General features: G+C 41.7%; 1 protein-coding gene across 1 annotated transcript in view; it reads right to left on the reverse strand.

Annotated features, from left to right (window-relative positions):
- Window positions 1-217: 217 nt before the first annotated feature.
- Window positions 218-23,938, reverse strand: part of LOC137268109 (uncharacterized) — a 29,787-nt gene continuing 6,066 nt past the window's right edge. Inside the window, exons 2-5 of the mRNA XM_067802630.1 lie at window positions 9,878-9,951; window positions 8,841-9,043; window positions 3,429-3,659; window positions 218-3,146 (exon numbers count right to left, since the gene is read on the reverse strand). Of these exons, the coding sequence (XP_067658731.1) occupies window positions 2,673-3,146; window positions 3,429-3,659; window positions 8,841-9,043; window positions 9,878-9,941 (972 nt within the window). The 5' untranslated portion in view covers window positions 9,942-9,951 and the 3' untranslated portion in view covers window positions 218-2,672. The remainder of the gene's footprint in view (window positions 3,147-3,428; window positions 3,660-8,840; window positions 9,044-9,877; window positions 9,952-23,938) is intronic.

Below are 23,938 nucleotides of genomic sequence, written 5' to 3' on the forward strand. Positions count from 1 at the left end.
TCGCTGACTTCAGTTGACACGTCATTGTTTCCCACTTGCGCAGGTCCATGCTCATGATTTTGATCACTGGATTGTCTGGTCCAAACTCGATTATTTACAGACCGTCGCCATATAGCTGGAGTATTGCTGGGCGTGGCGTAAAACTTCACTCAGTCGCTCACTTTAAAAACAGAAATTGGAGAACAGCCTCCTGCCGTTGACCGAACCACACAATATATTACTTATTGTCTATATTTGTATAGGTTTATTCAAAATTTAGAAAGTATATGGCTAAAGAAACATTTTTAAATAATTGTATCTCTTCAAATAGGACATTATTAGGATGGTCAGCTGAAACATTCTCCGACTCGACATTTTTATGTCAAATATATATTACGCCACAATTTATGGAATATCAATGCTAAGTTTCCACATTCTGATCTATATTCGTGGTGTCCGGATTTATCACTAATATGTGCTCCAGTGAAAATTGTCACTTTGTCTTTTGTTTTTGCAACATGCACACATAGCCCGAACACACTAAAATCACTATTTGAAACACTTTGTCGAAAATAAACCCCTAACACAGGTGAGTACTTTTTTTTTGAACGTCAAGTAGATATTGAGATATAAATGGAACAGACTTTAACATTCTGATGAGACAAATGACCGCACGTTAAACTGACTGTCTCGCCCAATGTTTCTTCCGAACTGTTCAGCGAAAACAAAAAAGTGACAGTCATTTCCCAATACACACGTGCGTGGTTTGAAGGCATTTCACACGAAACATAACGAAGCAACTTGATTATTAATAGTAACATGGGTGCATGGATCGACTATTGGCCGTACTTCTCTTCTTCCTTTCCTGAACAAGACGATAATAAGTAAGCAACACATTTGACATCACATTTGATATCAAACAAGAGTTGTTATTAGGGGTGTACACAGCGAGACCCCGGATATCCGGAAACCTCGTTATAAAAGTGACTAGCAATCTGGAGTAATGACCTATCAGCTGGGTATGGGTGGTGATGAGTCGGCCATCTGACACAGAGTCATAAAAGTGACTGGCTGAAGCGCGAGTGTCCATGTGTTTTGACACGAAACAGAGTCTGCTACTAGCAATCTGGAGGAATGACCGATCAGCTGGGTATGGGTGGTGATGAGTCGGCCATCTGACACAGAGTTATAAAAGTGACTGGTTGAAGCGCGAGTGTCCATGTGTTTTGACACGAAACAGAGTCTGCTACTAGCAATCTGGAGGAATGACCGATCAGCTGGGTATGGGTGGTGATGAGTCGGCCATCTGACACAGAGTTATAAAAGTGACTGGTTGAAGCGCGAGTGTCCATGTGTTTTGACACGAAACAGAGTCTGCTACTAGCAATCTGGAGGAATGACCGATCAGCTGGGTATGGGTGGTGATGAGTCGGCCATCTGACACAGAGTTATAAAAGTGACTGGTTGAAGCGCGAGTGTCCATGTGTTTTGACACGAAACAGAGTCTGCTACTAGCAATCTGAAGGAATGACCGATCAGCTGGGTATGGGTGGTAATGAGTCGGCCATCTGACACAGAGGGAATTGTAAATGGCAAATCAAAACGACCATGCTGTCTTGGAAGTGATTTTAACCCAAACTTGTTAGCTTGCTACCGTGTCAACAACAACGCATATATGACAGAAATCCAGATAGCCGTATATTCAGCTATCCGGACGATTTGCACATAAACGAATGTGACCGGATATCCGGGGTCTCACTGTACATGAATGCCAGGTTTATCTATGAAAAAAAACCATTGTTGTTAACACGATGTATGGCATTTCGTCCATGAGCTATTTTGAGACCGGTTGTTTAAACTTGAAGAAGTCACTGGTGGCGGAAGAGCAAAATAATGGAAGCTTGTTGTAACAGTTCCAGACGCCAACCCTTCCTCATTTTACAATCACATCAGCCGTACCAGTCATTCTACCATTATAGTGGCAAGTGTTCGTGCGTCCCGTTCAATGTACTAGAACCTGCTCAGCATATTCCTTATGTATAGAATAGGCCTTCAGCAACCCATGCTTGTCACAAAAGGCGACTATGCTTGTCGTAAGAGGCGACTAACGGGATCGGGTGGTCAGACTTGGTTGACACACGTCATCGGTTAAATTCCCAATTGCGCAGATCGATGCTCATGTTGTGGATCACTGGATTGTCTGGTCCAGACTCGATTATTTACAGACCGCCGCCATATGACTGGAATATTGCTGAGTGCGGCGTAAAACTAAACTCACTCACCCCTTATGTGACCCGTGAAGATCCGGGTCGAAATTGATCTTCGGTAACCAATGCTTGTCATAAGAGGCGACTAACGAGATGGGATAGTCAGGTTCGATGACTGGCTGACACATGCTATCATTTTTCAGTTGCGCAGATCGATGCTAATGCTGTAGATCACTTGATTATCTGGTCCAGACCCGATTATTTACAGGCCGCCGCCACAGGGCTGAAATATTGTTGAGTGCAGCCTAAAACTAAATTCACCCTCCCTTCATTTGTATTCCCAACTTGTAGGGGAATGCACTATTGTCTTTTCTTAAATATGAGCAATGTCATCTGTTGTTGAATTGATGGTCACTGGTCACTGCATCGTGCGAACTTCCGGTTTCAGACAATAGATGTGAAGCATATTCTGTGTGTGCGTAGTCATTACAATCTGCAGTCTGCTATCCTGTCAGATGTATCCGGTTGGACACTGGTACCTGGCTTTTCATCCATTTCTTTATAATGAGGATCCAGCCATGTTGGCTCGAAGTTCAGTTTCGCGACACTTCTAAGTTGGTGACTCCCAATCGTCTGATGTGGATCAGCTGATGAAGCTGACGAGTCAGTCCTGACGTCACGTGTGTCGGTGACGTAACCATTATTCACGTGACCTTTGCGCTCGTTCTTTTCGACATCCTGGCTTCCACACGAACAAACAGGTTTGCCTGCCCTTCGTCGCCGTTTAACGCAGACGGTGATGGGGATGAGGAAGGCGATGAGGATGATGACGAGGACGAGGACGCCTGCAAATAACGCTGCACCGTGGGGTCGGCCCTCGTCTGGGGGGTGATCCACCCTCACGGCGAATGGCAGGGGGTTGGACACAATCTGATTAGTTTCTGACGTCACAAGGACAACCTGAAACAGATGAAGGCTATGTTAGCTTGGATTTCATCCAACGGGCAGACACCAGTGACGATCCGTGTTGGAATTGGTCTTCAGGGACCAATACTTGTCGTAAGAGGTGTGTAAGGATCGGGTAGTCAGGCTCGCTGACTTTGTTGACACGCGTCATCCCAGCCCTAGATCGATTGTATTGTCAGGTCCAGAGTCGATTATTTACAGAGCGCCGCCATATAGCTGTAATATTGTTGTGCACGGCGTTAAACAAGTACCAATTTATCAAGTGCAGCGACTTACGTAGAACTGTATTTCCTTCTTTTCCTTCATGGCATCGGGATTACTGACGACAAGGAAGTAGGCGTCATCCACGTCGATGAGTTCGGTGTTGAGGACGTCAAACTCTACACCGTCGGGGAGGTCGATGACAGTGCCTTGTGGGCGCTTGGTGCCACCATGAGGGGGCATGAGGGTTGTGGTGGTGGTTGTTCTCGGTCTGTCCACCTTCTTGTGGTGAATGATATCAGGGTTCTACAATATTCAGGAATTATGATACTTTTAAGCAACACTTGCACAATTTGTTTTACTCTGTTTAAAATATGCTGCTTTTTGGGAAACAAATCCACCCAACCACTTATTTGTGTATTTTCGTTTATGCATAAGTCTTTGAGACGAAACGGAGACAACTGGGCAACATGCTTGAATAACGATGGAACTGGGAAACAGGAGATAACGATGGGATTCTACATCAGGAGATAATGGTGGGATTCAACAAGGAGATAACGATGGAACTGGGAAACAGGAGAAAATGATGGGATTCTACAATTGGAGATAACGAGGGATAGGGGGTAATGGTGGGATTCTACAACAGGACGTAATGGTGGGATTCTACAAGTGAAGATAATGACTGGATTCTACAACAGGAGAAAATGATAGAATTCTACAAGAGATGATAATGGTGGGATTCTACAACAGGACGTAATGGTGGGATTCTACAAGAGATGATAATGATTGGATTCTACAACAGGACGTAATGGTGGGATTCTACAAGAGATGATAATGATTGGATTCTACAAAAGGGCGTAATGGTGGGATTCTACAAGTGAAGATAATGACTGGATTCTACAACAGGAGAAAATGATAGAATTCTACAAGAGATGATAATGATTGGATTCTACAACAGGACGTAATGGTGGGATTCTACAAGAGATGATAATGATGGGATTCTACAACAGGACGTAATGGTGGGATTCTACAAGAGATGATAATGATTGGATTCTACAACAGGAGAAAATGATAGAATTCTACAAGAGATGATAATGGTGGGATTCTACAACAGGACGTAATGGTGGGATTCTACAAGAGATGATAATGGTGGGATTCTACAACAGGAGAAATGATAGAATTCTACAAGAGATGATAATGATTGGATTCTACAACAGGACGTAATGGTGGGATTCTACAAGAAATGATAATGATTGGATTCTACAACAGGACGTAATGGTGGGATTCTACAAGTGAAGATAATGACTGGATTCTACAACAGGAGAAAATGATAGAATTCTACAAGAGATGATAATAGTGGGATTCTACAAGAGATGACAATGATTGGATTCTACAACAGGACGTAGTGGTGGGATTCTACAAGAGATAATAATGGTGGGATTCTACAACAGGACGTAATGGTGGGATTCTACAAGAGATGATAATGATGGGATTCTACAACAGGACGTAATGGTGGGATTCTACAAGAGATGATAATGATTGGATTCTACAACAGGACGTAATGCTGGGATTCTACAAGTGAAGATAATGGTGGGATTCTACAACAGGACGTAATGGTGGGATTCTACAAGAGATGATAATGACTGGATTCTACAACAGGAGAAAATGATAGAATTCTACAAGAGATGATAATGATTGGATTCTACAACAGGACGTAATGGTGGGATTCTACAAGATATGATAATGATGGGATTCTACAACAGGAGTAAATGATAGAATTCTACAAGAGATGATAATGATTGGATTCTACAACAGGACGTAATGGTGGGATTCTACAAGAGATGATAATGATTGGATTCTACAACAGGACGTAATGGTGGGATTCTACAAGAAATGATAATGTTTGGATTCTACAACAGGACGTAATGGTGGGATTCTACAAGTGAAGATAATGACTGGATTCTACAACAGGAGAAAATGATGGAATTCTACAAGAGATGATAATGGTGGGATTCTACAACAGGACGTAATGGTGGGATTCTACAAGAGATGATAATGATTGGATTCTACAACAGGAGAAAATGACAGAATTCTACAAGAGATGATAATGGTGGGATTCTACAACAGGACGTAATGGTGGGATTCTACAAGAGATGATAATGGTGGGATTCTACAACAGGAGAAATGATAGAATTCTACAAGAGATGATAATGATTGGATTCTACAACAGGACGTAATGGTGGGATTCTACAAGAGATGATAATGATTGGATTCTACAACAGGACGTAATGGTGGGATTCTACAAGAAATGATAATGATTGGATTCTACAACAGGACGTAATGGTGGGATTCTACATGTGAAGATAATGACTGGATTCTACAACAGGAGAAAATGATAGAATTCTACAAGAGATGATAATGGTGGGATTCTACAACAGGACGTAATGGTGGGATTCTACAAGAGATGATAATGATTGGATTCTACAACAGGACGTAGTGGTGGGATTCTACAAGAGATGATAATGATTGGATTCTACAACAGGACGTAATGGTGGGATTCTACAAGTGAAGATAATGGTGGGATTCTACAACAGGACGTAATGGTGGGATTCTACAAGTGAAGATAATGATGGGATTTTACAACAGGAGAAAATGATAGAATTCTACAAGAGATGATAATGATTGGATTCTACAACAGGACGTAATGGTGGGATTCTACAAGAGATGATAATGATGGGATTCTACAACGGGACGTAGTGGTGGGATTCTACAAGAAATGATAATGATTGGATTCTACAACAGGACGTAATGGTGGGATTCTACAAGTGAAGATAATGACTGGATTCTACAACAGGAGAAAATGATAGAATCCTGCAAGAGATGATAATGGTGGGATTCTTCAACAGGACGTAATGGTGGGATTCTACAAGAGATGATAATGATTGGATTCTACAACAGGACGTAATGGTGGGATTCTATAAGAGATGATAATGATTGGATTCTACAACAGGACGTAATGGTGGGATTCTACAAGTGAAGATAATGGTGGGATTCTACAACAGGACGTAATGGTGGGATTCTACAAGAGATGATAATGACTGGATTCTACAACAGGAGAAAATGATAGAATTCTACAAGAGATGATAATGATTGGATTCTACAACAGGACGTAATGGTGGGATTCTACAAGATATGATAATGATGGGATTCTACAACAGGAGAAAATGATAGAATTCTACAAGAGATGATAATGGTGGGATTCTACAACAGGACGTAATGGTGGGATTCTACAAGAGATGATAATGATTGGATTCTACAACAGGACGTAATGGTGGGATTCTACAAGAGATGATAATGATTGGATTCTACAACAGGACGTAATGGTGGGATTCTACAAGTGAAGATAATGGTGGGATTCTACAACAGGACGTAATGGTGGGATTCTACAAGTGAAGATAATGATGGGATTTTACAACAGGAGAAAATGATAGAATTCTACAAGAGATGATAATGATTGGATTCTACAACAGGGCGTAATGGTGGGATGCTACAAGAGATGATAATGATGGGATTCTACAACGGGACGTAGTGGTGGGATTCTACAAGAAATGACAATGATTGGATTCTACAACAGGACGTAATGGTGGGATTCTACAAGTGAAGATAATGACTGGATTCTACAACAGGAGAAAATGATAGAATCCTGCAAGAGATGATAATGGTGGGATTCTTCAACAGGACGTAATGGTGGGATTCTACAAGAGATGATAATGATTGGATTCTACAACAGGACGTAATGCTGGGATTCTACAAGTGAAGATAATGGTGGGATTCTACAACAGGACGTAATGGTGGGATTCTACAAGAGATGATAATGACTGGATTCTACAACAGGAGAAAATGATAGAATTCTACAAGAGATGATAATGATTGGATTCTACAACAGGACGTAATGGTGGGATTCTACAAGATATGATAATGATGGGATTCTACAACAGGAGAAAATGATAGAATTCTACAAGAGATGATGATGATTGGATTCTACAACAGGACGTAATGGTGGGATTCTACAAGAGATGATAATGATTGGATTCTACAACAGGACGTAATGGTGGGATTCTACAAGAAATGATAATGTTTGGATTCTACAACAGGACGTAATGGTGGGATTCTACAAGTGAAGATAATGACTGGATTCTACAACAGGAGAAAATGATGGAATTCTACAAGAGATGATAATGGTGGGATTCTACAACAGGACGTAATGGTGGGATTCTACAAGAGATGATAATGATTGGATTCTACAACAGGACGTAATGGTGGGATTCTACAAGAGATAATAATGATTGGATTCTACAACAGGACGTAATGGTGGGATGCTACAAGTGAAGATAATGGTGGGATTCTACAACAGGACGTAATGGTGGGATTCTACAAGAGATGATAATGATTGGATTCTACAACAGGAGAAAATGATAGAATTCTACAAGAGATGATAATGGTGGGATTCTACAACAGGACGTAATGGTGGGATGCTACAAGAGATGATAATGATTGGATTCTACAACAGGACGTAATGGTGGGATTCTACAACAGGAAATAATGATTGGATTCTACAACAGGACGTAATGGTGGGATTCTACAAGTGAAGATAATGATGGGATTCTACAACAGGAGAAAATGATAGAAGTCTACAAGAGATGATAATGATTGGATTCTACAACAGGGCGTAATGGTGGGATTCTACAAGAGATGATAATGGTGGGATTCTACAACAGGACGTAATGGTGGGATTCTACAAGAGATGATAATGATGGGATTCTACAACAGGAAATAATGATTGGATTCTACAAAAGATAACAATGATTGGATTCTACAACAGGACGTAATGGTGGGATTCTACAAGAGATGATAATGATTGGATTCTAGAACAGGACGTAATGGTGGGATTCTACAAGTGAAGATAATGACTGGATTCTACAACAGGAGAAAATGATAGAATTCTACAAGAGATGATAATGGTGGGATTCTACAACAGGACGTAATGGTGGGATTCTACAAGAGATGATAATGATGGGATTCTGCAACAGGAAATAATGATTGGATTCTACAACAGGACGTAATGGTGGGATTCTAGATCAGGAGATCGTGATAGGATTCTATAACAGGAGATAGCCATGAGATTCTACAACAGAACATAATGGTGAGATTCTACAACATGAGATAATCATGGGATTCTACAACAGAATATAATGGTGAGATTCTACAACATGAGATAATCATGGGATTCTACACCAGAACATAATGGTGAGACTCTACAACATGAGATAATCATTGGATTCTACAACAGAACATAGTGGTGAGACTCTACAACATGAGATAATCATTGGATTCTACAACAGGAGATAATCATGGGATTCTCAACAAGAAATAATAACGGGATTACACTAAAGGACACTTCACAACTCCAGCTAACCACCGGCTTACCCACGACACATTTCGCACGTCAATCTTGAGATATTGCTCCACGCGGGTGACACAGGCCCCGCCCCGCAGGTCCTTGTCCAGGTCCTCCGGTTCCACAGGAATGAGAGCAAACAGTTCCATGGTGGAACACACACGACCTTCGAACTCCTGCTCTGCTGCATCAATGATGAATGGGTACCGGAAATCGTGGTGGACGGAATGTTCTGCGAATACACACACTGCCAGTGTCATAACAGAGCATTTTCATCCAGAATCTGTTTGTTTGCTTGTTGTTTAACGGCGCACTCAGCAGTATTCCAGCTATATGGCGACGGTCTGAAAATATTGGGATCTGCTCAATTGGGAACCGATGACGTGTCAAGCAAGTCAGCGAATCTGACCGCCTGATCCCGTTAGTTGTGTCTTACGACAAGCATGGGTTGTTGCCTAAGACCAATTCTAACCCAGATCGTGGTGTTTCGTTTTACGTGGCTTAATGTAATATTCATGCACAACAGGGAGATGGGAGGTAGCAGCGAGAATCCTCGGTGAATATTTGACAGCCCACCGTCCCCAAAATATGGTAGTCTTTGAACATTGCTTGCAGCTGCCTTGGTTGAAAGGATGGACGAATTCCAACTGTAACTGTATTAATTCCAGGTGCATTAACGCTGCATTACACAGCTTAATCAAAGTGAGTTAGTGAATGAGTGTGACATTCCAGCGACATCACGGAGGGTGACACCAGGCAAGATTTTTAAGTCTTTGAAGGGCATTTAGAAGTGAAATACATAAGAATGAAGATTTTTATGGATATCAACTTCTTTATTATGAGAACACAACGTTTCGGAGCTAATGCTTACTCCTTCATCAGTGATCGATGTGTTCTCATAATAAAGAAGTTGATATTCATAAAAACCTTCATTCTTAGGAAAGATTTTTGTACACTGAATCCATGTGGGAGAACCCACAGGCCCGTGGAGGATCCTGATTCAGTGTTGTAAAAGGAACCGCTACATCTTATTTACAAGAATATGTATCGCAAGTCACACACCCACCTCGATCACTTGCACCTTCCGTTAAACCCAGACACAAACAGACGACAATAGACAGCAACGCCATGTTGCGGAATCTGAAATTATGACATGGAATTGAGAACACATAAAATTTCATATACAAACCTACATTAAAACATTGACCTTCAAATGCTGTTAGTCTGCATGGTAATAGTGTAGTTGAATTATAACGAATCTAGTTGACAGTAACGTATACAAATACCAGATGTCGCAAATAATCCGGGCACTTCATGCCACTGCACGTGCAGAGCAGATGGCAGACGATGGAACATAAAGCATGGCGGCAATAAGGAAGGTGTTCATCGATAGTCTCTTTGAACATTTACTTCGCAGTAAGATATGGACGTGTGGATTGTAATCTTTCTGTGTCGCTGTTGCAGTGACACAATAGTAACCGTCACTTAGACGAATTAGAACCTGCTGGTCGGAAACACTAAACGTAAAGCCAAAAGGGGCGGTTGAGTAGCGTAGTGGTTAACGAATTTGCTCGTCACGCCGAAGACCCTGGTTCAATTCCCCATAGGGTTAAAAGTGTGACGCACAGTTCTGGTGTCCCGCAGTGATATTGCTGGAATACTGCTAAAACTAGCGTAAAAGTATATCTCCTATGTCATTTCCTGAGAAAACTTTTGAAAATTTATCTGTATCTCAACAGTGAACTCGGATGTCGCATGTTTTAAATTTAAAGTAACGATGGACAACACTTAATATCTTTTTCCCCACCCCGAATACCAACCATCTAAACTGGCACACGTGAATATTCCAGCTCAGGTTTAATGTGTGCCATTTGGCCATATTTCATCTCTAATCAGAGGGCATATAAATGGTGACAGGACTTTCTAATGAAGTGAACGGTAGTTTAGACGATAGTTCAAAGTTATCAAGCCATCGATAACACTTCACGAGTGTCCCCTCTGCACAGGTCGCGCTTAATCGTGTCCTAAAGCATTGAGAGCAGCCATCCGACTGATAAAAATGTCAAAGGGTTTGTGATAGGCTCAAAGCACAGCTTAGTGTGTGCTTTTTAGGCTGGACTTTCTCGTAAACATGTTGAAACTGACCAGTATATAATCATTACTGTTGCCCTGTAAGTTGTACTGCTCTAAGATATTAAAGCTTACACTCGTGTCATGGGTACCTCCCATATTAATCCCTTGAAGCACTGAGTTTGGATCCCGAATATCATAAATCAGCATATTAACAACAACACGACTAATAGCAATCACTTGGTGATGGTGGGACTAGTAATTAAAATTACATATGTAATAATTATGGTGAGATTAAACGACTTGTAATTAAATGGCGGTGTTACGACTAGTAGAAAATATTTCCAGAAGGCACTTCCAGACATTATTGAGAAAGCTGTTTCGCCAAATATCTAGTACATGAATATACACTTTACTCAAATGAATATGTTGACATATGGGTCTCTCACAGTCTGAGTGGTTTTTTTCAATACTTTGTAGGACCTCCTTACCCTGCAATACTCGGGTGGATGCGCCTAGGTACACTACGGATCAAAGTCGAAAATCGAGTGACAGCGTATCCCAATATCCGACCACTTCTTTCTTCATGTTCTCAATACTTCTTTGTTCTTTTGGCATATGTTGTCCTTCATTCATAGTCCACACACATTTTCAATAGCGTTACGATCTGGGCTGTAGCTGGACCAGTCTAGGACTTGAACATTTTCCTCCGACGACCATGTCAACATGTCGTTCCTTCGCAATATTTCCAGAGAAAATACACAACGGCGTCACTCCAAGTGATGATATCCCACCTTACATGTGAAATTCAGGCCTATGTTTTCAGGAGTTCAAAAATAGAAAAATTAAAAGCCACTTGCCCTGTGGCAAGTTTTTCATGACATAATTATGATTTTGTAAGTATAAATGAATAAATCAACATGGTACTTGATATTAATGTTTAGTAGGCTATTTATTGAGAAGTGATAAATATGAAAAAAGATAAATTATACTATCAGTGTTGGTACATTTTCAGTAGATATGGAATGAAATCAACGTTTATATGCAGTTTGAAACAGTGGGCATAAATTATCTAGTAGTCCACGGACGAGTGAAAAAACTATTACATGTATTTGATTGCCCGAAATGAAAACAGACTTGTCCCGGGGTTCGGGCGATGGTTTTTTGAAACCCTGGTTTAGGTCATTGGTGGATGGGCTTCACGGTAGCTATTGTCCAAATTTCACACAGTTCAGATAAAAAGCCAGACAGAACTTTCATCAGAAAAGAAAACATTATCCAAATCTTAATTTTCAATTTCTTTCAGCCAGATTACATTAACGGTGCGGCGATCCGTAGTACTGAACTTCCTTGGCCTCCCTGTCCCCTTCTTGTGTTCAGACCCGTGAAGGTCCCGGGGTGGAATAGGGATCAGGTGGTCAGGCTCGCTGACTTGGTTGACACATGTTGGGTATTGAGTGCCTTACTACATAATGTAACACACAGAATGTAATTTCTGGGAATACTGTGATTTTAATAGTAGCACGACCAGTCGTATCCAGACGAATATGAAAGTCCTGCAGATTACTATAATTATATTCCGGACATAGATCCACCTCTAAATTTCCCTTCCCACAACAACATTAAGCTATCCACCGTCATCGTGCTGGACATCGCAAAATTGGTTTAAATATCCACCAACCCTAAACATTGGAGGGTAGAAGGTATACAGCGTTTAGCCAGAGAGTACACTGAACCACAAAAAAAATCACAAAAAATTCAAAAGTCAAAATGATGACAGGTGGCGCGACAGTGCGATCCGAAAGTCAAAAACGTATATGGCCTTCCTGAGCGTTGACAACAGGGTTGCATTGTCCGTACATGGAGTGGGTGATACGGTTGATGAAGATCAGAGGATCTTGCGCCCAGACTCGATGATACACATGAGAGAGTTCAGCTGCAGTTGTCGGCCTTGGTTGCACATCATTGAGCTTCCTCTGAATGTGGTCCCATAAGTGTTCTATCGGGTTTAAGTCTGGAGTGAGGGCAAGCCATTGACGGGTTTTCATGCCGTGTTGACGGAGAAAGTCTCTCGCTGATCTGGTTGTATGGGCACGCGCGTTGTCCAGCTGGAAGACGTGGTTTCCACGACGCCAAAATGTGGCATGACGAAGGGTCTCAGCGCTTGATCAATGTAGCGGGCAGATGTTGCACCATTTCCTCTACCAGAACCAATATTCTGGAACACCATCGGGCCTAGTTTGTGAGCGAGAGCACCATTATGCTCGGACCTCCTCACGAGTCTTTTTCCAGGACACAATCATCTGCAAAACGCGTCGTCGCCACACTCTCACACTGCTATCAGTCATGCTTTCATCGGAGAAGACTAGTTCGCCACTCCCGGTGACCGCCAATTCCGATGATGCGTGACCCACTGGAGACGAACACGACGATGTCGAACAGTGAGGATCTGACCCCGGTAATGCTTGCGACATCTGAAGTTTCTCTGTCTCAAACGCCTCCGCACTTCGTCGACGTTGATTGGTCGACGTTGATTGGTGATTGCTAATGGTTGTCCGTACAGTTTCCGTAGCCCAGGTGAAACGATTTTGCAAGTGATGACGGACAATCTGCCGATCCTGGCTCAAACTTCCACTGCGACGAAGGTCGGGTTTGCTTCTAGTGGTTTTGCAGGCGGTATATTGTTCGAACATGAACAAAAAATGGCTGACAATATGTTTTGCGGTCTTTCAGTCTTCCTAAAGCTTGGTCCCCCTGTTCCCTTGACAATCGTAGCATGTCGCCACTGTCCAACAGCGAATGATTCGGTGCTCTTCTTATGGGGATGACACCTCGAAATGCACGAGTATTGACATTTTCATGAAATACGTATAAAACCTGGTCCCATCATTACTCAAGTAACCGAGTTTTGACGACATGGTTTTGCATCAAATACAGAATCTGAAACCAAATTTTCTTGAACATTGGCCACGAACATGATGTAGCCGACATATAAAATGTGAAAAAATGATTGAACTTCAGATGAAGCATATCTGGCAAAAGTTTTTGTAGGGTGTAGTTTCTTTTGCGGTTCAGTATATATGCATCTATTTGGCCTCCTGCCACTCAATAGTCCGCCACGAAGGTTTTCGAACATAAATGGTAAAACTGAGAACGGCAGGTTATGCAACAACACAAGCTTTTTCAATCATGCTTACATTACCTCGGCAAAACAACAGCGGCTTTCAGGTAACCTTTAGATGAGAAAAAAACGTTATCTGAAATTTACGTTGGCTCGTGTACTCCGAGCAAAACGTTTCATCAGAATATTTGAAAACCAAAAAAGAAAGAAACCTGTCCTAAGCATATGAGTTAAGCAATACATGTCATGACTGTGTGAATGACACTCGTGCTTAATTGAATGCTTTTGAAATCCTAACACGAGTGTTAAAATCAACATTATCGTCCGTGTTCTGCCCAAGATACATATTCCGATGTCATGACCACCCCTTGGAACGCGATATTCACCTGTGACTTTCGAGATGTCAAGTGAGCGAACTATGACCAACATATACCTGTAAGACCTACTTAAATCCGTTAGGCCTGTTCGAACAGTAATTGCTGATTGGCGGATATATACTGCTGTCGATTAGGCATGTATATAAACGACGTATGTGTTTAAAATACGAGAAAACAGTAGACTTCGACAAATGCAGGCTTTAAAATACAGCAAAACAGTAGACTTCGACAAATGCAGGCTTTAAAATATGGGAAAACAGTAGACTTCGACAAATGCAGGCTTTTGCAACCAAGAGTATGCTATAAAGTCATTGAATGTGTGAGTATGGTTTTACGCTGCTTTTAGCCATAAAATGGCAAAACATTAAATCTAAGCTGGAATACTAATGTATGCCCATGTTAGATAGTTGGTATTGCTGGTGGTGAGACGATATTAAATGTCCCCCCTCGTTACTTTCGTTTTCAATCAAAATTTAAAACACTGTGACATCCGAGATCAATTTTATTTGTTAGTGAAATGCTTTACGCCGCTATAAGCAATATTCCAGCAATATCAGGGCGGGTGGCACTAGAAATGGGCTCAACACATTGTATCCATGTGAGGAATCGAACCCGGGTCTTCGGTGTCACGAGCGAACGTTTAAACCACCTGGCTAACCTTTCGCCCAATACCATCAAGTATCAAAGATAAAAGCAACTTTTGTTATAACTGCAGTTCGCCATAGGCAAATCGACTAAAAAACAGGAGAAAATCAGTGAGTAATGTTTTTGTCGCCTTTTTTTCTTGCGTAAAGGTTCGGGGTTCAGCAACCCATGCTTACCATAAAAGGCGACTATGCTTGTCGTAAGAGGCGACTAACGGGATCGGGTGGTCAGCGTCGCTGACTTGGTTGACACATGTCATCGGTTCCCAATTGCGTTGATCGATGCTGTTGATCACTGGATTGTCTGGTCTGGGGTATTTAGAGATAGCTGGAATATTGCTGAGTGCGACATAAAACTAAACTCACTCACTCAGAAATTGTGAAAATTTAAAAGTGAATTTCACCAGTTAAAACAATCGAACCCGAGTAATTAAAATGAGTAAAACCATATTCACTCACTGAAACATTGTGCACGCCAGTAACAGGAAAAGATATGGACTGGTCGACTGGGTGTAATATCTTTGTGGAAATAACGACAAGTATATCAGTGGGTTGAGCTACACATGGACGTGCTGTAGGAGTGAACCAACCATGAAAGCGACAGAAAACCCCTTTCCCCCGCACCTCGCGTGCTAGCAATCTCATACGTATACAAGTTACGTCATCAGTCATTTATGCGATTGTTACGGCAACGCCAAAGAAGGTTTCAGCGTGCTCATGTACAAACCTTCGACAAGATCCTTTGTACTTGTTTCCGTGCATACCTCTGTCCTTTCGATCATGAAATGATTTACATTTTATAGTGACATTTTCTACTGTTCCTAGCAACGTGTCCAACGTCGCCAATAGACATTGCTTACTTTTGCGTGGTGTCAGATTCAAGTTGAATATATGTGCTACCGAGAGAGGAAAAAACCCGAGGTTAAACATTTTCAACCAAAACAGCATTGTTTCTATTTATCATTTTTACAGAGGGAAATCATGTAAATCAATCTAACGCAGAGACAACGAGCTCTACAACGAGCTCTATTTGTTTCTTTATACGGCTCTTAACGGTATAGTGGTTGCATCACGTTTACCTCAAATCGCACGTGCAGGAAGAGTCAATCAAAAGTAGAAACAGACAGGTTGTTCATAACAGTGTAAATAGAGAAAGGAGAGGGGAATACATATGATCTTTCTGCAGCCCGCCCAGGTTGATCGAAAAGGAAATCCTGCAATCCTGTCAAACGCTTCTGTAAAGGAGCTAGGTTGGATTTGTTTGTTGCTCAACGTCGTGTTCAATAATATGCCAGATATGTATTCGTTTACGATAGCATGAATCAATCAAGTCACTCTTACGACACGCATGGGTTATTGAAGACCAATTCAAACCCAGGTCGAACTAGGAAGGGTGGGCATAAAGTTCCTGTCAGAATAATGTACCTACCATTACCTTGTGTATCTAAGGCTACATAAAAAGTTAAATGTTCCTCGGGCATATTTTGTCAAAACTGACGAGGGCGGTAGGACTCTATTTTCAATTTTTCATAGAAAAAGAGTGAGTGAGTTTAGTTTTACGCCGCACCCAGCAATAGTCCAGTTATATGGCTGCAGTCTGTAAATAACCGAGTCTGGACCAGACAATCCAGTAATCAACAGCATGAGCATGGATCTGCGCAATTGGGAACCGATGACATGTGTCAACCAAGTCAGCGAGCCTGACCACCTGATTCCGCTAGTCCATAGAAAAAGAAGTGACGCGGGAGGAACACATTATTTCTGTCAGAAATACAGCTTGGGAGTTTCGCACGTTTTAATGGGGTGTAGATTCAGTCACACTCGTTCTTACGGACTTTCATTATTATAGTGGACAAATGTATGTGTGTGTTTTTTTGTTTTTTTTGTTTTGTTTTGTTTTTTTTTGTTTTGTTTTTTTTTGTTTCCTGTTTGATGTTATTTCCTCAGAAATATCTGACCCGTGAAGGTCCCGGGGTAGAATAGGTCTTCAACAACCCACGCTTGCCATAAACGGCGACTGTGTTTGCCGTAAGACGCGACTAACGAGATCGGGTGGTCAGGCTCGCTGACTTGGTTGACACATGTCAGCGGTTCCCAATTGCGCAGGTCGATGCTCATGTTGTTGATCACTGGATTGTCTGGTCCAGACTCGATTATTTACAGACTGCAGCCATATAGCTGGAATATTGCTGAGTGCGGCGAAAAACTAAACTCACTCACTCACTCATTTTAAACGGCAATAAAATAAACTCTTACGCGTAAAAATAAAAGTGACGCACCGATTCCCGATAAACATTTATTTTTTTTCATTTAGCCTAAGGGATGCAACTGTGCACGACGGTTGGCAGCCTTTTAGGTGACAGGATGTGCGAAAGATGCATAATCTGCAACATGTCCATGGTGGCTTACGCAATCTCCACGATGCCTTTGTAGGACATGCTCTTAGTGAGTCAGTTGGGTTTTAGCCATAATCCAGCTAAACCATGGCTTTGGAACAGCAGAAAATAGCTTCACACGTTGTACTTATAGATATAGGAAATCGAACCCGGACCTTCGACGAGACAAGCGAATGCGTTGATAACTCGAAAAAACCACTGTATGTGGTTGAGATAGGCATAATATAAATTATAAATAAAGCATTTTTCTTAAAAGTGATACATTTTACGCATAAACTGTAAATATAGTTGCCATTAAATATTTTTGCTAACTTCCATAAACCAATGCATGTTGAATAAACTGTAAACACGGTATTCATATATAAAGTGTCCAAAGAGCTGTAATAGTCACTGTGTATGAAGAGAAGAATTTAATTATAATAATACATGATAAACACTAGTAATTAAAATGTGGTCTTTTACTCGCTGATGTAATGTTGATGTTTGGCTGGTGACTCAAGCACATTCCCAAAGTGTTAACACAAAATAACACGCGTCTTACCTGTTCAACGACGGAGGTCCAAATAGTGGGGACGGTGAGTAGTTATACACACACGCCTATAGTGTCGCACTGAGCCACGCGTAGCCTAATATCTATGTTTGTTTACAACTGTCTGTGTTCCTAGTAACTCTTCAACGTGATCTTGACCCGGTAAATCGTATAATTAAGTCAACCAGGTGTCACATTAGGCATGACATTATACCCCAAATACAGTTCCGGAGATCCGTAGAAACAGAATGCACAGGTTTAACGGAAATGTCTAAAATGGTACAGTTCAGAATTGTTTTAGAAAGATGAGTGAATGAGTTTGGTTTTACGCCGCTTTTAGCAATATCATTGCTGGGGGGATGCCAGAAATGGGCTCCACACATTGCACCCATTTGGGGAATCGAACCCAGGTCCTCAGCATGACGAGTGAACGCCTCAACCACTAGGCTACCACACACCGCACCTATGTCAAAAGCTTTAGCAACTACCAAGTTTGTGATTAGCACTACAGTCTACCCGGCTAGAATCCAATCATTTGTCCAGGATGGTTTATGGCATTATTACAAGGGTGGCAAAACCAGAGAACCCAAATCCAGGTGTTAGACACAGTCAGTGAGATAGCCCATAAGATTGACTATTGATAAGTTTGACCAATAGTGAACAGTTCCACTATATTATGTGCGTACTATCTGTACACACTACTTATTCAACCTCTTGGCATGAAAGAGGCATTACAGCCAAGGAAATGGAACATTCGTTCTGGAAAAGGCTGGCGGTAGCGTTATGGCCAGTCTGGCTTTATATCCAGGACATTTCACTGGGTGGACTTCCGTTATGGAAGATAACGGTGTTATATAGCAAGAGACATCGCAACTATGGTGCACGGGACATGATCATGAGACTTCCCATCCGCATACAAGATTAACCCATCATCATCCCAAAACACACAACAGTGATAACCCCTGTACATAACGATCGATATGTCGGTTTATGTGTGAGGGAAGAGTGAGCTTCTCTGACATCTGCCACACTACTGATACTGATTCTACTGATATGGTGGTATAACCGTGTCTCTTGTAACATCTTCAGCATGACGTTTTCCAGACTGCAGAAGCTGACCACTCTGTTGGTGACTCACAGACGGACTGAGCAATATTCCACCTACATGGCGTAAATATATTATTTAAATACGTCTGTAAATAATCGAATGTGGATCAGAAAATTCAGTGATCAACATCATGAACATCGATCTGGGCATTTGGGGTATGGTCATGAGTCAACCAAGTCAGATAGCTTAACCACCCGATCCGGCAAGTCGCCTCTTACGACAAGCATGGGTTAATGAAGATCAATTCCAACCCTGGTCTACACGGGTCGCACACAGACGGACACGATAAAGGGTGTCATTGTACAAAGCGATCTTGATGCCAAGGTGTTTGTTGCCCCTCATCGACGTACGAGTCGCAACGCTAATGTAGCCTCCAACAACGTCGAAGACGGCACGCTCAGCGTCTGTTTCTTGTTGTAGTGCCTGTGGTTAAAGTGCTCGCCCGGTTTAATAGGGTTGTTCGCTAGTAACAACGACACTGCATCACTTATCATCGATAAGTCCTTTTATGCATAGATTTCGGTGCGTATGGCCAGTTAGAAATCCATGTGTCGTGTTTTCAGACTGTACCACAATGCACATGCTTTGGGTTTCTTTTGTTTGTTTCGTTATACCTACCACAAATGAATCTGGACCTGACAATCCAGTGATTGACATCATGAGCATGACCATAGATCCACACACGTGTCAGCTACGCCAACAAACCCAAAACGCGATCCCATTAATAACCTCTGACTAGAAGCGTGGGTTCACGAAGAACAATTCTAACCCGGATCCAGTCTAAGTAAACTTAGTCCAGTGTATTTCGTTACACTCCACCACTGAGTCTATCAAAACCTAGTGGAAGGTCGCGTCAGGTAACCTCAGAGTGACCAATGTCCAATGAAACGCGAGACGGTTAAATATATTTAACCAATAAGACAACGGCTACTATTTAGGGATCGGAGGGACTTTCAAAATATTCAGGTCACTGACACAGATCTCTCCACAAACAAAAAAATCCATAAAACAGCTATTTGACCTGCAGTATATACGTTTTGGGTTTTCTGATGACATGATTACCATTAGCTAATATTTCTGCAAGAAAACATCCTTGAATATTGCCAAAAACACTATTTTCAGCGACTATTTACTCACCGTTGTCATGGTTGTACGTACGCCGTGTGCATCACCCAGAAGCGATCGTACGCTAAATAGCATTCGGAATCGTTCGGGTACGAACTTTTTCGAGATAAAAAGTTCAAAAGGTATGTACGAATGTGCACTTTCGCGATTTGGTAAGCTGTGTTCTGATTGGTCAATCTCAAAGGTTACCTGACGCGACCTCCCATAAGGTTTTGTTAGACTCAGTAGTGGAGTGTAACGAAAAGTACTGAGGATAAGTTTACTTCGACTGAACCCGGATATCCACGTGTAAAAAAACCTTCATATATATTCAAACACACCGACCCTTATGTGCGATAACAACCTACCGATGTCCTTCGTATGTTTAAACTGATATAGAATCTCAAATACTGATGGTAGCATAAACATGCAAACGTACAATTATCAAAAGCTTTAAAGTGTAAGAGACAGAAAGAAATGAAATTGATTATGTAGATTAACACAGTGTACAAAAGCTTCTATAGTGTACATCCGGCGACATTCCGAGAATATCCGAATGAACATTGCAGTTTACGAAAAATGGAGGGTGGTAACGAATTACACGGTGATGCCCTTTGCCACGGGAGATTATCGTTTGACGTTTTACTTATTCATATATTTCCCCCAGACCTTGGAGACAAATTAGCTCGGATTATGGTAGATAATAGGCACAAAGGCAATAGGTACAAGCAAGTCGAGTGGCTTCTTGTGTCGAGACTGGCAAGGGTGCTCGACACACCCACACGAGGACAAAGGTGCCTGGAGGCAGATCCTTTCTATCACATCCATTGCCAAAAATACATGTGTTTACGAATATTCTCGGCAAAAACACAGAGGCAGCCATTGTCTGACGCCACTGATCAAAGTGACCCTGACCTTGAAAATTAGATATAATCAGAGTCACCAGATACAGAAATATATCCATGATTCGGCAATCTGGAAATCTGTTACTCCAGACACCATTACCTGATAGTGGACCGGATAAACGGGGTTATCGGGATTTCTTTCAGATTCGGTAATAGCTATCACAGGTTGGTTAATGTTTCGATTGAGACTTTTATAATAAGGATCTTAATGAAGGGTAGAAGAGTACGAAACACTACACTGGTGGTCGTAAGGGTCTATTTATATAGAAACAGAAAGCGATTCGGGTTGAGAGCTGGTACCTAGCAACAAGGCTGCACGTATTCACCCGATGAATGGAGTGGTCATTGGTAGCTTGGGCATTAGGTATACGCAACCAGCGGCGGTTATCGAAATGAGATAACACCACCATTGCAAGCAATTATTTACAGTTCCTGTATTTATTCAATGCCTTTTATTGCTTTCTATGCATTTATCTTATTGGAAAGCTTAATATATTGTACTTGCTATTTTCTTTTCGGAAAATGGTTACGACAGAGTCTGATTTGGCAGCATTGACGCAAAGTATTGAGTGGTGAGTGAGTTACGTTTTGCGCTGTTTTTGGTAAATATTTCAGTAATATCAAGGCGGTGGGCACCAGAAATGGCCTTCACACATCCACCCACGCGCGGAATGGAACCCGGAACTTCGGCACGATGAAGTAGTGTTTCAACCACCAGGCTACACCACCGCCCCAAATCACTGATTATCCTGTCCTAGACCATTCTCTTCCCACAGAGGTTACTTGTCAGATCTTCCTACCTAACCTCTGTTCTAATACGACCCTTTCATGTTGCGAGTGTTCAAGACTCGTGATTGGAGGCAATCAAATTTAGTAGTGCAATCAGCGACCTTGTTTCGAAAGTGATCGTTCGCAAGATGTCGGAAATTTCCGGATGCATAGTAAAAACTAGAACCGCAAATGCTTCTTCTAGACAGAACTCAGTCATGTCATATTTGTTTCTCCACATTGCTTGCATTTGTCAAGTTGAATCTAGGTCGATGTAACACGTGCTCTGATTGGACAGAAAAAAGGGAAATAAATCTGCTGCCATTTTTTGCCGCTAGGGGATTTTATGTGAACCGAGAAAAATATGGCCGTATTAGAACAAAAGGTTCGTAGGAAGATATGACAAGTAACCTCTGTGGGAAGAGAATGGTCCTTGACATACTTTAGTAATCCCACCCATGTCACCGCTACGACTGTCGAAGTTACGCGGGAGATACGATACGACTGACTTCAGTTTAAGTTACATCACAGGCTAACTGTAGCGCAAAATGGGCTGCGCAGCATAGAGAATATGACAAGTCTTCTTACATGCGAGCAAAGCGAGCAAACGTTGGCAACATACTTACATCGCTTCGTATCGAAAAGTATTTTTCATGTCGAAATAAAATATCGCCGCCATCAAAATTACACTCCCATTTTTTCACCAGGTTGTGCTCTCAGATCTTCTACCCCCATGTTTACTAATTACTCACGTGAAATATGTTTTACTCCACATTTTACGCGCAACGGTATTCAGACCGTTCTTCGCCTACATTACCCCTGCCAGCTTCCAGTTGAACGGGGTGACGGAACAAGAATAAGCAGGAATTAAAAAGAAATACCATATTGCCTTATTGTATCATGAACCTGTTTGAATTTATTTGTCATATCTGTCGTCGATATGGATAGAATTTTCGTAACATTGATTCTATATAAAACACTTCTGCGGTAATAAGGCGAATGAAGCAGGGGAGGTAACTGTAAGTATTCAATGTGGAATAATACCCTCCCGTTTCTCCACTCCGTTGAACCGGAAGCTGGAAGGGGAAATGGGGGACGAAGAAGGATCTGATATACCACGAGATGCGCTTAAAATGTTCAATAAAAATATTTCATGTGAGTAATTGTTCAACATGGGGTTGAGAATGTGAGAGCACAACCCAGTGAAGAAATGGGTGTATACTTTTGACGGTGGCGATATTTTATTTTAACATGATAAATATTCTTCGAACCGAAGCAGGGAAAGTACGTTGCCACCCTTTGCTCGCTTCGCTCGCATATAAGAAGACTGGTCATTTTCTCTCTGCCGCGGAACTCATTTGCGCTACAGTTACATGTACTTGCTATAGGCTGCGACTGCAGTCATTTTGGGGTCAGTTTATGGACTGGCGAGGTGATTTCGAGTTGAAACGCCAAGGATAACACAGAAATAGTTCCGCATAATACTGAATTGGAAAAATAGCAGTACGTGACCATAGTCAGTGGTCCTTTCACTGCGTCTGAGTCAGATGTTCAAATCTGGCGAACATATCACTTGAACGTTTTTGAGTGGTTCAGCCATGTTCTACCCCAGACAAGTGCTGCAAATACATCATCCATTAGACATTCATCAATCACTAGGGGGCAGATGTCATTAACACCATATACCATATATGGCCATCGAATAGAAAATAAACAGAATCCAAAAGAGGCCCATGCATATTCTAAGTTTCAGGAACTAAGGCAATCTGATAATATCATTTTAGACATACGTTGGGTTCCGTTTTTGATTTATTGACTTGGGCCTCGAAGTAAGATTCGGAACCGTGCCTGTCCACATGCGATGAAGAAACATTCATTTACTGAGACTAGTGGGGCAACCTAGTGCAAAAAGCATTTGCCTGTCACGCCAAAGATCTGGGTTTGAATCCCTACATGGCTACAATGTTTGAAGCCATTTCTGGTGTCCCCCACCTTGATATTGCTGGAATATTGTTGAAAACGGCGTAAAACTACACTCAGTCATTCACTTTATAACTACAGTGTACAGCATAAGAAATAAGTAAGTCACTAGCTGACTGCATAAT

Source organism: Haliotis asinina, chromosome 16 (assembly GCF_037392515.1).
Source record: "Haliotis asinina isolate JCU_RB_2024 chromosome 16, JCU_Hal_asi_v2, whole genome shotgun sequence".
NCBI classification, from domain to species: domain Eukaryota; kingdom Metazoa; phylum Mollusca; class Gastropoda; order Lepetellida; family Haliotidae; genus Haliotis; species Haliotis asinina.